The 17,202-nt window shown below is 36.3% G+C and overlaps 1 protein-coding gene across 1 annotated transcript in view; it reads right to left on the reverse strand.

Moving 5' to 3' along the window:
• LOC113894726 (transmembrane protease serine 11C-like) overlaps positions 1 to 17,202 on the reverse strand; it is a 67,357-nt gene that overhangs the window by 24,367 nt on the left and 25,788 nt on the right. The window contains exons 4-5 of the mRNA XM_027545399.1: positions 8,201 to 8,268; positions 6,666 to 6,829 (exon numbers count right to left, since the gene is read on the reverse strand). Coding sequence (XP_027401200.1) covers positions 6,666 to 6,829; positions 8,201 to 8,268 — 232 coding nt within the window. The remainder of the gene's footprint in view (positions 1 to 6,665; positions 6,830 to 8,200; positions 8,269 to 17,202) is intronic.

The following is a 17,202-nucleotide window of genomic DNA, read 5'->3' on the forward strand; positions in this document are numbered from 1 at the left end:
GATGCCAAAGATTTCCTCCCATATTTTTTCCTAAAATTATGATCTTGTATATCAATTTGGAGACAATTGCCATCTAACTGAGTCTTTTAATATGTAAAGATGATTTCTCCTGCATCCTTGGAAGTTTTGGAACTGCCGGCCTCTTCAGTTCCAATTCCAGGATATATAAAACAAACCCGTGAGTCTCACCATGTTGTTGGGCCCTGAGGTCACTAGCCAGTCTGGGCTTTTCTTATATCTGTTTTATTTGTAATAACTAGGGGTCTAAGCTATATTTAGTGAGAGAAATATGGAAAAGTGTATCCAGTCCATCTTAGAAGGTAACATTATGTATCCCTGATTGAATATTTAGAAACATTTTTTTCTCCTACCTTTTCATCTGTTTTCGGTGAAGTTATCATCTCACTGATTACTCAGACTTAAAACTTGGACATTGTATTCTGTTCCTTTTACTGTTGTGTCTCATATCCAGTCTTAGGTTCTGTAAATTCTATAAGTATAATCTCTTTAACATGTTTATTATTTCTAATATTATTTTCACTATTATATTTCAGGTTTTTAATTCTTCACACTTGGACAGTTGCAATTCTTTCCTAGCTGATCTCTTTGCTTAAAGACTCTCCCCACTAGTTCATCTTACACAATAGTATCAGATAAAAATTTTAGAAAAGAGACCTTTCATTACAGGTCTTTCATGATTTAATGGATTTTAATGGACCCTTTATAACTACCAAAGCCAAACTCTTTAACCTAAAACTAATCACTTTTAATATATATTATATTATAAGACACTCAAGCTGAGCGTATGGAATTCTGTGGCTTCAAAGGGTTAAGTTCCTGGGAAATGACAGGCAGCCAGGTCAGACTTGAAAAGAGATAGGAAAGTTGCTCTAGCTATATGCACAGTTGGACTCTTAGGAGTATGTAAGGCAAGTGGGATTTCCAAAAGCCCATAATAAATTTGAGTTTATTTGGGCTTGATGGTAGCTTACAGTGCTCTATGGCAGTCTGTATTAGTCAGAGTTCTCTAGAGAAACATATATGTTATGAGGAATTGGCTCACAGGCAATTATGGAGGCTGAGAAATCCCACAATATACCATTTGTTAGCTGGAGACCAAGAGAGTGCTGTCATTCTAGTCAAAGGCCTGAGAAATGCAATGCCAGTCTGAGGGCAGGAGAAAACCAATGCTCCAATTTAATCAGCCATGCAGAGAGAGAGAATTCACTCTTCCTCTATCCTTCTGCTCTGTTTAGGCCCTCAATGGATTGGATTATGCTCACCCATATTGGAGAGGGCAATGAGTCAGTCCACCCATTCAAATGCTAATGTCTTCTGAAAACATCCTCACAGAAGCCAGGAATATGTTTAAACAGATATCTGGGCACGTGGAATGGCACAGTCAAGTTGGCACAAAATTTACCATCATATAAGCTCAGATGAATAATACCAGACTTTAGTCAGGACAGTAGTGTCTGGTGTGCAGGTGTTAAAAGCCACGGGTACAAGGATTGTGTGCTCAGTTGTGCCTGACTTTTTGTGATCCCATGGATTATAGCTTGCCAGGTTGCTCTGTTCATGAAACTTTCCAGGCAAGAATACTGGAGTGGGTTGCCATTTCCTTCTCCAGGGGTCTTCCCAACCTAGGGATCAAACCCATGACTTTTTTGTCTCCTGCATTAGCATGTAGATTTTTTTACTACTGTGTCACCTTGGAAGCCATGAGTACAAGATTCCAGTAATTTTATGGGTAGGTGACAAGAGCTATCATAGCTATTAGGACACCAGTCCAAATGGCTAAGTTTCTAAGAGAAACTTCAGCTTGAGAATGAAAAAGTAGAAACCACAAATTACTAAAATAGAAATTGTTGTACAATACAGAATAGAGAAGCAGATTGGGAATTCAGTCACAAGAAGTATCAAGGAAAAGATATGATACAGATAGCATAGGGCAGAAATTCAGGATTCATCTCAGGTATACTGGATCTAAATTGGCAAGATGAATTTAGAACTTCACTAAAAAAATCTGTGGGGTCTGGTCAGCTAATAGGATGCCTCTTTTGATCTAGAGTGTCAGTCATTCTAGATAATCTAACAGGTAGTTTAGGCAAGTAACTGAGTTGGCTCACTAGAGGCAGTGTTTTAGCATTAATCATTTAAACTTAGTGTTAACTATCAAAAATAACTATTGTAAATTATGTTTTTTCCTTTTTAGAGATTAAAAAATAAGGATGACTCATTTGCAGGATCATTCTTAGTTCATGGATAATTTTGTGGCAGCATCTCTTGTGGGCCCTATTGATAGTGAGTCTTTTAATGAAATGACTATTAATAAGTTTTAAATTCTTTAAAATATCTGGACAATGTCTAATAGCTGTATCATTCAATAACATATATTTCAAACTTGCATTTGAAAAATAACTTAAATATTGTTTGAAACAAATTCCTGGCTTTATTGAAAGACATTTTGAATTGCCAACAGAAATAGTGCTCCATATCTCTTGGTAAACCTGGAAACATTCTCTGCAATAAAGTCAACAATCAGGAAACAAGGGTATCTGAGAAGTCAAAAGCTATATCAAAAGATATATCAAAAATATCAGCTCACTAAAGCTTATATAACTAAATAAGGAGGCTCAATACACCTTAATTGAAAGGCTATTTCATTTTTCCAATTTTAATATAGAAATTACTATAAAACATTGTAAAATAATTTAAAATTTTAAAATTTTACATTTTAAGGTGAATTTGAAGAAGGTAGGAGAAAGAACAGAGAGAATAAAAGTGACAACAAGAATTTGACTTGACATTGAAGTATGAAAATGAACAGATATGAGAGCTCAAAACTCCAATATTGGGGTTTATTTGGTGAAAGCATTAATATCTCTTCATTCCCTAAATGCTCTGAGGGCACTACAATATCCACTCTAAATTAGTGGATGTCCATAGTAATGTCAAAGAGGAGGTGGTAGGTTTGAGAAAGATTTTTGTAAAAATATAACTTTAAAGAGAACTTTTCTGTTTTGTTAAAAAGATGAAATATAAACTCTTCAGGATCCCAGGGATGGGGGAGCCTGGTGGGCTGCCATCTATGGGGTCTCACAGAGTTGGACACAACTGAAGCGACTTAGCAGCAACAGTAGGAAATTTGCTTATTTAGAAAGACTTATTTCAAAGAACTGTCTCTGGTCAAGGTCTTATACTACTGAGACTATTGCAAGATATACTTTGCAGATAAAACATGTTTGTGGAGCTGAAGATTGGTTCTTGGTTGAGAAAGGACACTGTGGGAGACAACATACTTTGAAAAAATGTCCTCTAGAATTTACTTAAGAATTATTGGATAAAGTTGCTTAAAATGTGTTACAAATGAACCTATGCAGCATCTCAGGATCAAGCCACATGAAAACGGTGTGTTCTACTAACATGATTTATATCTAAGCATTAGCCAGTTGCTCACAAATGAGTGCAAGACCAGAGTTTCATTCTTCTTGTAAAACCCTTAATAGTGGGTCAGGATGATCATCCTTGTGTATGAATTTCTATTAGTTCTACATAATTTAGTTTTTACTTTAACCAATTATGATTTAGGATAAGTATTTAAAATATTTTTCATGCTTAATCAGTAGATGGTTAAGTATAGCAGTATGTACAAGGCATTTGTCTGCAGGAAATAATAATTACTTTTTAAAACAAGTTACAGTCATATTCTTAAGTATGCCCATTAAAGTCATGAACATTCAACTTTATAAGGCATTTTATTAAAAACCTCACTTCAGTTTATGAGGATATTTTTCTGTTTTTACAAAAAATGATTCTGATTTTTCCTTCCAGAGCTTCCAGGAGAGAAACACAATATGGTCATCCTTGCAGCTGTGTACTTGGTACATCTAGCATTACATTTTCTTCTTAGCTCTTAGCTTAATAGTTTATGGAAGTGATAGTCAAGTGCATCATATTGTGAGATCGACTTGCTGGGTGATATATCACTTGCAATGCTTTACTTGTTTTTTCTTTCTTTGCATTAAAATTTTAATTACATGAACATAAGTATCATATGTATGTTCTGTTCTGATTCTTAAGCTGTGAAACAACAAGATCATGTAAGCATGACCTTATAATTTACAAAGGACATTATAAAAGAAAAATTGTGTTAACTAATTATAACTATTGAAGTTATCATCTCTATTTTTAAAAGAATATAATATTATTTAAGCATAAAGCATAAGTGAATATAAATTTAGGGGTTTGGGAATGCATAAAGTCTTTTACCACTAAAGCCACCTGAGAGTTTTTTTCAGAAAACTATTCTATCATGGGCAGGGGAAAACTATATGTTGTTCTCTAGGTTTTATGCTCATTGGTCAATTTGAAAATCCTCTGATCTAGTAAGTTTATAACTGATGGAGAAAATGTTGATCTCTCACTGAAGAATACACCATCAATACTGACTGTTAGTACCTAGGACAGTAGTTGCAAGTGTCATTTTCTTGGAATTCATGAGTAAGTGGGAAATTAAATTACATATTATGTTCACAGTTCTTAGTAATTAAGGCATTCTTTACCTCTTAAATCTGGGGATAACAATGTTTGCTAGAACATATATGTGCCAAACTTGCCATCAGTCTTTCTCAGTTGGGGTTCTGGAAGGGGATTAAGCTCAAAAATCCCAGGTGGCTTTTGTTTTGATGAAACTTTTATGCACCTAAAATATCATCCAGATGATTCAGAGTTTATGCATATCGTTATTCTACATGCACTCTTCTAAGCATAATAATATAGGAACACTGGATATTGTATTCAGCAATTCATTGTAGCTTAGAGCACTGATCAGTGATGTCTTTTTCCTCTGTGTTAGCAGCTTGTATGAAAATGAAATCCACAACCTTGACATACTTATCAGGTACTAGGCAAACCAACTAACCAGGCAGCAATAAGGTCAGGTTATTCAATAAGATGCTTTGACAGCAACCTTGGCTACCTAAATAAGCTTTCGTAAATCCCTAAGCCAGAGATCCATTTATGTGGTGACCAGTGAATATTCATAATCTCTTTAAGTAAGAACTGTCTTAAATGTGAGCTTTGTGTTAAGTCACTTCATTGTGATTTTGGAGGCCTAGCCCGGTTGACTTCTGAGTTTGATCCTGCACCTGTGAACGTCCAGTCAGTTTCATGAGACATCTAGCTTCTGATAAGAGGTGATGGGAGGAGAGAGAGGGAGTTTCTAGGTGGAGGCTAAGACAGTACCAAAGCACTGTGTGTACTTAAGTGTATTGCACTTACCAGTCACTACTCTTCATAAACTTGTAGGATGCACTGTAATAAATAAAACTACAGAGAAAAGCCATAAACCTAGAAAATGCCTTCAGAAAGTTCATTTTCCTGGGATCCTATTTAATGTTCTTAAAGTCTGGAGGAATACCAGGAATATAATGCTGTTTCTTAACTACATGAGCTCATGTTTTTAGCGGATGAGTTTCTAAAAATATGTCCTTGTTGGTGAATTCTCTATAAATTGGAGAACTGCTTTATTTCTCTGTGATTTTTTTTGAGGTCATCAGAGTTTGGATAAGCTATGTGAGAAGGAAGGCTGTACAACAGAGCATCTAATATAACCTGAGGGGAGTCACATTTCAACAACATGATGTCTTTTTATCCAGGAGAAGCATATTCAGGTTTTACTTTTTGATCCTTTTGCTATTCCAGACAAATGAACACTTGGAGTGGATTTTTTTCCACAAACATTTAGTCCTTCCTGTAGGCTGGGGATACTTTTTTTCCCTTGATCATATTTGTTGTAGCAGAGAACTGATAGCCTAGCTTAGATGTGCCAGGCATTGGCTGTACTTTCATCAAGACCAGAGAAACACTGATTATCCTGGGAAGGGAGAATGTGTGTCCCTGTCTTTTAGAAGCCATCTTCCACAATATTGTCACATGACCAAGAACAAGAATTAGAGTATATACAGGAGTGAAACAAATGAAGTCCATTAAAGGCTTATCAAGAAATAAATTTGCTGTTAAGGAGATTTAAACTAAATTTCTGGAATTTGGGAGTCTAGATTCTTGAGACATCCAAAAGAACTTAGGGAGAAATCATGACCCACAGAAGAGTTTGAGTTTAAGATTGTCTTGTTTTGCAAAGAAAACTTGGAACCCAATGTGACTCTTCTTGGGTACTATTAGATACTCTGTCATAGAGCCTTTCTTCTCACATAGCTTATCCAACCTTTGATGATTTCAAAAACAAAACCACAGAGAAATAAAACAGCTCTCCAGCTTATAGAAAATTCACCACCAAGAATATATTTTTGGAAACTCATCTGCTAAAAACATGAGCTCATATAGTAAAGAAACAGCACTATTTGGCACCCTGATATTTGAGTTCACGCAAAGAAAATTTGGGACTTATATTTGGGACCATGATAGCTTTTTTTTAAATCTATAATTAAGTAAAGTTTGATTTCAAGAACAAAGGAATGATATTATATTAAAAATTGATTAACACAGACCTTAATTACTTTAACGGTGGTTAAAAGTAATTACCATTATCTATTAAATGATAAAGAGAGCAGTATTGTTTTCAATTGCACAACAAAGCACCACACTCAAATTAAAAGTGAATGAAATGAAAATTATTCTGCCCCATACATAAAAAGACTTACCTGAAAATCTAAATGAAGAAGAATCTATACATAATGACCCAGTTTTGCCGTTTAGCTTCTGACGTAAAATGGTTTCGATCTTATCTCGAAATTTTGCAGAAGTATTTGTATAATAAGATTTAAACTTAAGCACGATGTGTATTATCACCTTTCCTTTAGCTTGGCTGCAAAACAGAAAAAGACAAAGAAATTATACTTTATTACGGAGTCTCTATCATTTTTAGTGGAGTCATTCTATCCTTTGGTTATCAGAGTTCCTGGCAGATTTCCAGTTCCTTTGAAGGGAGTGAAAATGGCACTTTGTTGGCATGGTGAACAGTAAAGAGAGACTGATTTAGACTCAATGGGAACTGACTTTGTATTCTAGATCTACCATTTGCCAGTTCATTGACTATAGCAAGGAGCACTGTACTCCATACTGTTCATCTCTATAACGTGTGCATGATCAGTCGTTCAGTTGTGTCTGACTCTTTGTGACCCCATGGACTGTAGCCTTTTCCAGTCAAGAATACTGGAGTGGGTAGCCGTTTCCTTCTCCATCTCTATAATGGGGATGATAATGCCATTTACTGGGTTATTGTAAACACCACATAAGATAATATATATGGAGGTGTTTTGAAAAAATCTCAGAATGTTATGGGACAATTATTTACTAACATAAAGGTATCTATGTTTCATAAATGCACTATGGACCTTGTAGGAAGAGCCAATAGCAAATAATGAAATGAAATGTAACAGGTAAAGATGACAGAATCATTTATAGTTTTTTTTCTTCTTTATTGGTGGAGGCACAATTGCAAGACTGGGTCAAGTTCTCTTACTGTGAATGTGTGAAAAGTTTATTTTTCTTTGGGCAAAGCCAATCACAAGTACAGATGGCCTAAGGTCTCTTTCTCACCCCAGCCTTAAAAAAACCCTATGGTGCTTTGTTTCAGGGAAGATAAAACAGTTCTGGCTTCTCTTCTCTGTTGCAAAAGACTTGAACATTGTCTCCCTTGTCTGTTCAGTTTTGTCCAGTGTAATTTGTGCTTTGACAGCCCTGTGATGGGAACAATGTTGGCATGTTTATTGGAGGAATAACAGATCTGTGTGGATGTCAAGTGTTATATGAGGATGAGGGTATGAGATGAAGTCAGAGAGAAGCCAGATCGTATCAGGTAAGATGATATATATTTTTGAGATATTAGCTACTCCTGTGTCAGACATTCTGTACCTGGTTCTCTTATCTTATCCGTTCTTTCTTATATTGAAATCATCATCTCGTTTAAATTTGCTCTTTGGCTTTGTGCCTTCCAATGAAAAACAAATCCATTTAACCCTTACCTGATACTCTCCATGAGCTAGAACTCTTGGTTCTGGTTTAATAATTTCCCAGCAGACCTTGAATATATTTTTTACATTTGAAACTGCTAGTGGTTTTGAAGCCCTAGATTTAACCTTTTGATTATATACTATACAAAGACATTCTGTTAAATATAAGATATGAAAGCAAAGGAAAATTTTATTTTTTGTGCATGTCAGGCTGTTTTACATACCTTACTTGGACAACCTGGGATGTGACATACTGTCTTCTCAGTCTGGATCCATGAAATGTTTCATTTATCTGTTAAAAGTAATATGAACAATGACTTATTTTTTAATTTTCATTGTGGAGAACTTCAAATATATGTGAAAGTATAGAAAGAAAAATGAACCTGACGTACCCATCAGTCAGCTTCACCAAATATCAATAAATGACCAAATCAGTTTAATTTTACTACTACTCACATCCTAGGAATTAAATAATTACTTAATATCATCAAATACATACTGTTCAAATTTCTCTGGATCTCATTTAAAAAAGAGATGGAATGTGTGTTAAATATGTATTTTTTAAAAAATTACCTTTATACTGGCTCAACTAATTCACAAATATTCTTGAATCAATAAATTGTGTGACAAAGTGAGGCGAAAATATTTGCTTCCTTCCCAACAGTATGAAAGGAAAGAATATTTTTCTCTTATTTTGGAGAAGTAAATTCAAAGGTTCACCTGATAGAGTTTATCTTCCATGTTCAGACTTCTTGTGAACATCAATGCCACTAAACAGAAGTGTCCCCAGAAGGAGGAAATGTTTCTAATTTATTTTTGTACTATGGAAGCTCTTTCTTCATATCTGGACTGCAAACCATTTTCCCTGATCTTTCAGTTATGTGCTACTGGTAGGTTCAAAGCAGTATACATGGAAATCGCTGAGAGAAAGTTTATGTAAGAGTCATTTTCTCAGCTGTTCTAGATTTAACCTAATGGATAATTTATTGCAACAGGATCTTCACAGAGTACAGGACAAAATTTGCACTGTCCATAGTTTTTATTTTGGCAAAAATAATGCTTCAAAAACAGTCACTTATTATTGGAATTGCAGAGATTTAATATATCTTTTTTCTCTGGCTCCAAAGCAGTTGGAAGTATTCATTTATTCAATAATATCTAATGAAATAAAAATACAAATTAACTAGATAGATCCATACTTTCTAGGAGATTCAACGAAGGAGAGAGATAATAAGCATCAGATCAGATCAGATCAGTTGCTCAGTCGTGTCTGACTCCTTGCAACCCCATGAATCGCAGCACGCCAGGCCTCCCTGTCCATCAATAACTCCCGGAGTTCACTCAGACTCACGTCCATCGAGTCAGTGATGCCATCCAGCCATCTCATCCTCTGTCATCCCCTTCTCCTCTTGCCCCCAATCCCTCCCAGCATCAGAGTCTTTTCCAATGAGTCAACTCTTCGCATGAGGTGGCCAAAGTACTGGAGTTTCAGCTTTAGCATCATTCCTTCCAAAGAAATCCCAGGGCTGATCTCCTTCAGAATGGACTGGTTGGATCTCCTTGCAGTCCAAGGGACTCTCAAGAGTCTTCTCCAACACCACAGTTCAAAAGCATCAATTCTTCAGCCCTCAGCCTTCTTCACAGTCCAACTCTCACATCCATACATGACCACAGGAAAAACTATAGCCTTGACTAGACAAACCTTTGTTGGCAAAGTAATGTCTCTGCTTTTGAATATGCTGTCTAGGTTGATCATAACTTTCCTTCCAAGGAGTAAGCGTCTTTTAATTTCATGGCTTCAGTCACCATCTGTAGTGATTTTGGAGCCCCCAAAAATAAAGTCTGACAGTGTTTCCACTATTTCCCCATCTATTTCCCATGAAGTGATGGGACTGGATGCCATGATCTTCGTTTTCTGAATGTTGAGCTTTAAGCCAACTTTTTCACTCTCCACTTTCACTTTCATCAAGAGGCTTTTTAGTTCCTCTTCACTTTCTGCCATAAGGGTGGTGTCATCTGCATATCTGAGGTTATTGATAATAAGCATACAAAGAAATAAATATATAAATATGATAACGAGATAGTGTTAGGTGATATTGAAAATGCAAAATAACAATGTAGTGATTTAGGGGATACTGTTTGAATGATAAAATAAGATCCTTTTTAAGACATTTGATTGAGACTTGAAAGATGCAAAGTTGATAATCAAGGGGAGAAGGATATTCTAAATGGAGTGAACAGCAGGTGATATAATCTCAGATAAAAATGAGATTCGTATTTGAGAGAGAGCAGTAAAGTTGTGACTCAAGTACAGTGAGTAAGGGAGAGTGTGTAAGTTGAGGTTGCCCTGGTAAATAGCAATGCCATTACAGAGAGCCTATTTGGATAAATTTGGATTTGGTAATAAATTTGGATTTAGTAATAAATTTGGATGTTATTCCTAAATATAATGAATGGAGGAATCCTGACAACATGGTAACTAAAATATCCTATATTTTTCTTCAATTCTCTATTCCAATCTGCCACTCCTGGGGGGGCAGGTGGGATTGGGTTTTATAGAAGTCCTACAAACAGGAAGGTGATGAGAAACTGTTTTCCATGGGTCAGGGAAGAACCTAGAGAATAATCTGAGAGTCCTATGCAAGGACAGAATCATAACAGGCCCTGGGAAGATCTTGGCTGACAGAGGTTTGTGAATATCCAGGGATAAGTTTGACACTGGACCATGAGACTGTGTTCCCATGGACCAACAGAAGTCATGAAGGAACTGCAAAGGGGGCTGAAGCTTTTTCGCTTCTGATGCTGGGAGAGTACTGGGTAGAAAGTGGGAAGCTGGAAGACTTCCTTCTGGGTCCTTGGTGAGGCAGGAGGCCTGCTGCCCCAACTTCAGCCTACAGGATTTAAGAACATCTCATCTTCTATCTTGTAGGATTGTCTCCAATAACAAGGCAGTGACCTGAATACACCAACAAGGAAAAATGATAACACAAATAAGGAAACCCAACAGCCAGAGAAAGGAAATAACAGATTAGATCTCATCAAAACAGAACTTCTGGAGGAAACAGCAACCTAAACAACAACAAAAAAAGCACTCATGCCAACATTCAGGTAGGTTAAAAAAAGATGATACAGTATTAAGAAGCACACTTTTCAAGTTAAAATATTTAGTGAGTCAATTTAAAAAGATGAGCATCATTCTTGAGATACAAATTCGTGGCCTAAAAGGCCAAAAACAACATATACTTTAAATAGTAAAATTTAAAAAGAAGAAAACAAAGAGAAACAAAACAAAACACTTCGATCATGATTCCAAAAGTGGTTATGAATGATAGAATCTTGAAGGCAGAAAAAATTACAGTAATGTAAGTAGTAGGACAAAGAGGTTCTGAATTAAAGAAAGATCAAAATCTGCATATTCAAAGAGATAGACTGTGTTTCAGGCAGATTTGATATATCAGAGGACTATTTTCAAATTTTAGATACAAAGAAACACTTCTACCAACTTCCATATTGAAGTTATATTGTTGGGCAAAATCTTGGCTTCTCTGCCCACTGAAGCTAAATAAAAAAATATGGAGACAGGGTTTGTAGGAAATAGAAAAGTGGCTTTAATTCTCAGCTGGCCGAGAGGGGAATACAGTAAGCTCATGCCTCAACAACTGTGCCCCCTCCATGAGGAGTCTAGGGGCTTATATCAGTTGAGGCTCACAGTCAGGAGTCAGTGATGAGGAACAAAGGTGTTAGGATCTTGTCAAAAACAGTCATAGGCTGGTGTCAGTAACCCAGTAATTGAGTCTGGCAGTTCAGTGGCTCTGCGGCCTACTTTCTGATATGTACCTGCAAGAGGATGGGTGTTGTAAGGGTAAACAGCAGATACAGGCTGTATTTAGCAGAGTCAAAGGAAAATAGGTGTGAAGTATAGCTCCTGCAAAGTTAGGAGGCAGAAAAGCAAACTTAGTTACAGACATGCAAAGTTAGGAGAAGTTAAAGTAAAAAAATAAATAAATAAAAAAACTAGGAATGTTCAGGCCTGCTCACTGTTCTCTTTATTTTCTTTGATATCAGGAAAAGGAAAGAAAACAACTCATTCCTCTTTTCTTCCTTGTCATTGCGACAGTTAAAATATATTAATAGAAGAAATAGAATCAATTTCATCTGTAACATTTGAAGATGGAAGCTGGTGGAATAATAGCCTCATATCTGAGAGAAAAAACTGACAATTCAACAATCCTATTCCCAATCAGGACATAATCGCACTTTAGAGTAAAAAAGATAGCTATGGATACTTGAAAATTCAGTAGCATAGCATTCACATAACTCAGTAGAGAAAAATATATGACTAAGGTTTCTAGGAAAGCAAAATCTAAACAAGAATTGGAGTCTTTATAGAGGGGGAGATGAAGAGGAGAGAGAACAAATTGAGCAATGAAACCTGAGGGGTGTGTGTGAAATACAATGAATGTAAAATTGAAATGCTTGCAGCAGAGACAGTGTACTTTAAGAAACAGGCTAACAATACTTCAGCAGTTGCAGGGCTATCTTGGCAAACCTACTTATTAGGAATAGGAAAGGAGGGTAGAAGAGGAGAGGAAACAATACTTCAAAGCCCTATCAATGGGGAATAGGAATGTGAAGACAGAAGAAACGTGAAAGTATGTAGAAGGCCTCCTATTCTTGGATTAGGGTTTAGGTAAGGAGAATAATATCTTGATAGGGATAATAATTTTTTTAATAATAGACAAATATTCATCTAACTGAGTTTCAGGAAAGATAACTTAAGTATTAACTAAGTACACTGAAATTTTCAAGAAGAAAAACACAGAATGAAAAACAATGAAAATCAGCAAGAATAAGGAAAAGAAACTAAAAAAATACATTATTTACTTAAAGCCAACTGAAGAAATGAAATCAGGTATACTACCTGCTACAATTAATGAGAATAGATAAAGCTTTGTTATTAAAGAATCTATCAAATTGCATTCAAAATTAAAACCTAGTTATCTATTATTTAAAAAGAATCATACTTGTAAATGAAGGGATAAAAGACTGTTGAAAAGAAGCTATGAGAAAGAGATGGTATACAATTAATGTGGCACTCAATATAGAATCCTAAAATAGATCCCAGGTTATATAGGGACTTAGGATACAACAAGGATGGCATTTTATTTTATTTATTTTTCAAATTAACATTAAAATTTTACTTGGAAAAATGTAGTTTAAATTAGGGAAGATCTAGGTTTATTTCATGTTTGCACCTGTGTACTCACTGTTTAAGGACCACAGGTTTGAGTTCTAAACACAGAGATTCTTATATAGTTTATTTTGTATGATTTCCGTTATAAGAGAAAAAATGTGATGTATATTTATGATTTTATATACTGCCTTATAAAATATGTTCCCAGTACAAAGGAACTTCCATTTGACCATTTATTGAAATATGTGTAAATGAAATATGTGTAAATACTGATGGATCTTAAACAGACCTATTGTGGTGATCATTTCACAATATGTATATACATGGAATCATGTCAGGCACCTGGAACCAACAAAATGTTGAAAGTGTTAAATGTCAGTTACATCTAAAAAAAAGAAAGAACTGAAACCTTTAAAATATTTTGCATGTCCAATGACTGGAAAAATTTTCCACACACTGGATTCTGATTCCATAATACCAAGACTAATTTATCCTCCTCTGCCACATACTTCCAGTGTTGATGTTCATGATGCATTCATCATCATTTTAGGGCCTTGACCCTCTTCCTCATATAACAGTGTTAATTTTCCTGTGAGATGCATAAGTTCTAGAAGCTACCTGTGCAGTAAAGAGTTAACTCAGTAGGCGTAGGAACTTTGTACATTCATTCCAAAGGAAAAGAGAGACCCTTGAGCGGCTTCTGAGAGATAACCTTTGACCTTGGATTATCCTGCCTGAGAAGTGTCTTGTAAACCTGAGGCTTTGGGAGAAGGCAATCGCAACCCACTCCAGTACTCTTGCCTGGAAACTCCCATGGACGGAGGAGCCTGGTAGGCTGCAGTCCATGGGGTCGCTAAGGGTCGGACACGACTGAGTGACTTCATTTTCACTTTTCACTTTCATGCATTGGAGAAGGAAATGGCAACCCACTCCAGCATTCTTGCCTGGAGAATCCCAGGGATGGTGGAGGCTGGTGGGCTGCCGTCTATGGGGTCGCACAGAGTCGGACACGACTGGAGCGACTTAGCAGCAGCAGCAGCAGACTTCAAGTTAACACAGTGATCTGTGAGGGATGCTTGCTTTTGTTTGTCTGGGGCTTTGGTCAGGGTACATCAGTTTCACCTCTGGAGGGGCTACAGATTAAACAGTTAAGGTCAGTCATGTGGCCACTCCATGCTTATGTGGTTGGTGACTGTCTCCCGGTAATTACACTGGATGCCCTAAGACTTGGATGAGATTCACTGCAGGTGTTGGCAATATTTCATACTTCAAGCATTTTGTGAACAGGCCTAGTAATTATATGTGCCTTATGAGTTGTTATGATGATTATGCTTAGAACAGTGACAGACACTGTTCAAAAAAACAAAAAAAAGCTGTATAAGGGCTTGTTAAATAAAACTAAGGGTTGAGAACTGGAAAGCCAGAGTTTAAAACTTGAAAACACGTATCAAACATCAGATATGGGATGACAGAGTTAAGAGCAAATACCAAAGGGTCAAAAGGCAAAGATCTGGAGCAATAAAGAAATAAACACACAGAGATACATACAAAATGTGAAGTAGAAGGAAATTTGATTTGGTTCAGCACACAGATCCCAGGTGAAACAAAAGTGCTAGAAGACCATCTTGTTGGGTTCTGGAGAATCCTATAGAGAAGTAGGATTAGGTATGTGTGCCTGCTCACTCCCTTCAGTCATGTCCAACTCTTTGTGACCCTATGAACTATAGCCTGCCAGTCTCCTCTGTCCATGGGATTCTCCAGGCAAGAATACTGCAGTGTGTTGCCATGCCCTCCTCCAGGGAATCTTTCGACCCAGGGATAGAACCTGTCTCCTTTATCTTCTGCATTGCAGTGGGTTCTTTACCACTGAGCCATTGGAGAAACCCAGGATTAGGTATAGAGCCTGGCAAATAAATCTCTCCTGCCTCTTTCTTACACTTTGTTCTGTAGAATTTTTTTTTTTTAATGAAGCAGTGGAAACATTAGTTGTTTTAGTGAAGGAAGAATGTTGTGCTTCTCCTTATGAAACGGTAGCATTTTAAATCACAGGGATAGGTTGAATTATTGAATAAGTACTGCAAACTCAACTGGCTCTCTATACTTGGAAAAAAAATACTTTTGGGCTCCTACCTTGTACTAATTCTGGAAGAGGAAATGGCAACCCACTCCAGTATTATGTCTGGAGAATACCATGGACAGAGGAGCCTGGTGGGCTACAGTCCATGGGGTCACAAAGAGTCGGACACGACTGAAGTGACTGAGAATCACCTTGTACTAAATTATTTCTGTGTGGATAAAGACTTAAAAGTAGGGGGAAAAACTCCCAAGGAAATTGGATACACTTATTTTCATGGGCTGTGAAGTTCATTTGAATCAAGACCAAAAATTCAAAAAATTAAAATAAAGTCAACCTAAGACCACATAAATAGTCAGATGGTAAAAAGTACATTTGGGAAGATATTTGCATGTGAATAGTAAAGAAAGTTTTAACATCTATAATTTACAGAGATATTTACACATTAACAAGGATAAGCAAACGACATGATAGAAAAACTGGGCAAAGAAAGTAACAGGAAATTCACACATGAGCAAGCCCAAATGGTCACTATGTAGAGAAAAAAATTCTCAACCTCATTACTAGTTAGAGAAAATGCAAATTAAGTTAACAATAGCATATACTTATCAAATTAGCACAAAGTTAAAACTGTGTACCTGTTGCTGGGGGGCAGGGGGTGGTAGAGGAAGAGTACTCAAATACACAACTAGTGGAAGTGTGAATTATTTCAACTCTCTGGAAAACAATCTGGCAATGTTTCTTAAAATTAGAAATTCTCATCTGATTAAGAAATCTCAATCTAGAAACCTATCAAATGTATATAAATATAAGGATGTATATACAAGGACATTTTTGCAATGTTGGTTATAGTAGTCAAACCTGGAAACAAAGTAAATAACTAAAAACACAGAAGAAATTGAATATATTGTGCTACATCCATACTGAGGAATATTATGCAGTCATAGAAAAGAATAGGTTAAACCTTTACATTGCCTTGGAGAGTATCTGTGAGATATTGCTGAGAAAAGCAAACAAATTTCAGAAGATTGTGTATAACATAAACCCTCTTCAGTAAAATACTGATAAACACTCCTATGGATTTTCTTTTCTATGTAGGCTAATTAATCAAGGAGGAGAATAAGAAAGGCTATATACCATTTTGTTGATATGAATTACTTGAAGGTAGAGTTTGGGGATGTATGTAGAGGGAGAGGAAGGAGTGGGAAAAAATCGGGAAAAAAGCAAAAGGAGGATTGAACTTTAAAAAAAAATCCATTTATGTGTTTTACCCTATCCTTTCACTTACATAAGTTTTAATTTTAAGTTTATTTTTTATGTTTACATCTTTATATAAATATGAATGAAATTGGACATCTTTGGAGGGTTTTAAAGCTGGTAAGTGATGTGATTTGATTTTCATTTTTAAAGGATCCCTTTAGCTCCTGTGTGAACAATAGATTGTAGGGAGATTAGGTGAAAGCAAAGAAGCCAGCTAGGAGGCAAGTGTAGGGGTTTAGGCAAGAAAAATAATAGGGGCTGCGATTAAGGACAAAAATAGATAAAGTTACATTTTGGTGATGGAGTCAATAGAATGTACTAATTTGTTGATTGAGAAAAGTGTTTCTTTGTTAAGTGTTTAGGTTGAGCAGGTGGGTTAATTTTGGTGTTATTTACTGAGAAGTGTAAGGCAGGAGGAGAAACAGGTCTTGGGGTAAAGATCTAGAGTTCCCTTTTTGGAGTCATCAATGTTGTTGGCTTTTAAAATTTGGATGAGGAAGTTAGAGGGAGTACAGATAGAGAAGAAAGGAGAAGATGAAAGGAAGAGGTAAGAAAGAGAAGGGAGGAGGTGAGGATTGTCTGGAAAATGCAGAGGGATCACCTATATTTAGAGATCTACAGATGATAGTGTGCATGCATGGAGAGTCCCTTCAGTTATGTCCAGTTCTTTGCCACCCTATGGACTGTAGCCCACCAGA

Source organism: Bos indicus x Bos taurus, chromosome 6 (assembly GCF_003369695.1).
Source record: "Bos indicus x Bos taurus breed Angus x Brahman F1 hybrid chromosome 6, Bos_hybrid_MaternalHap_v2.0, whole genome shotgun sequence".
Lineage (NCBI taxonomy): Eukaryota > Metazoa > Chordata > Mammalia > Artiodactyla > Bovidae > Bos > Bos indicus x Bos taurus.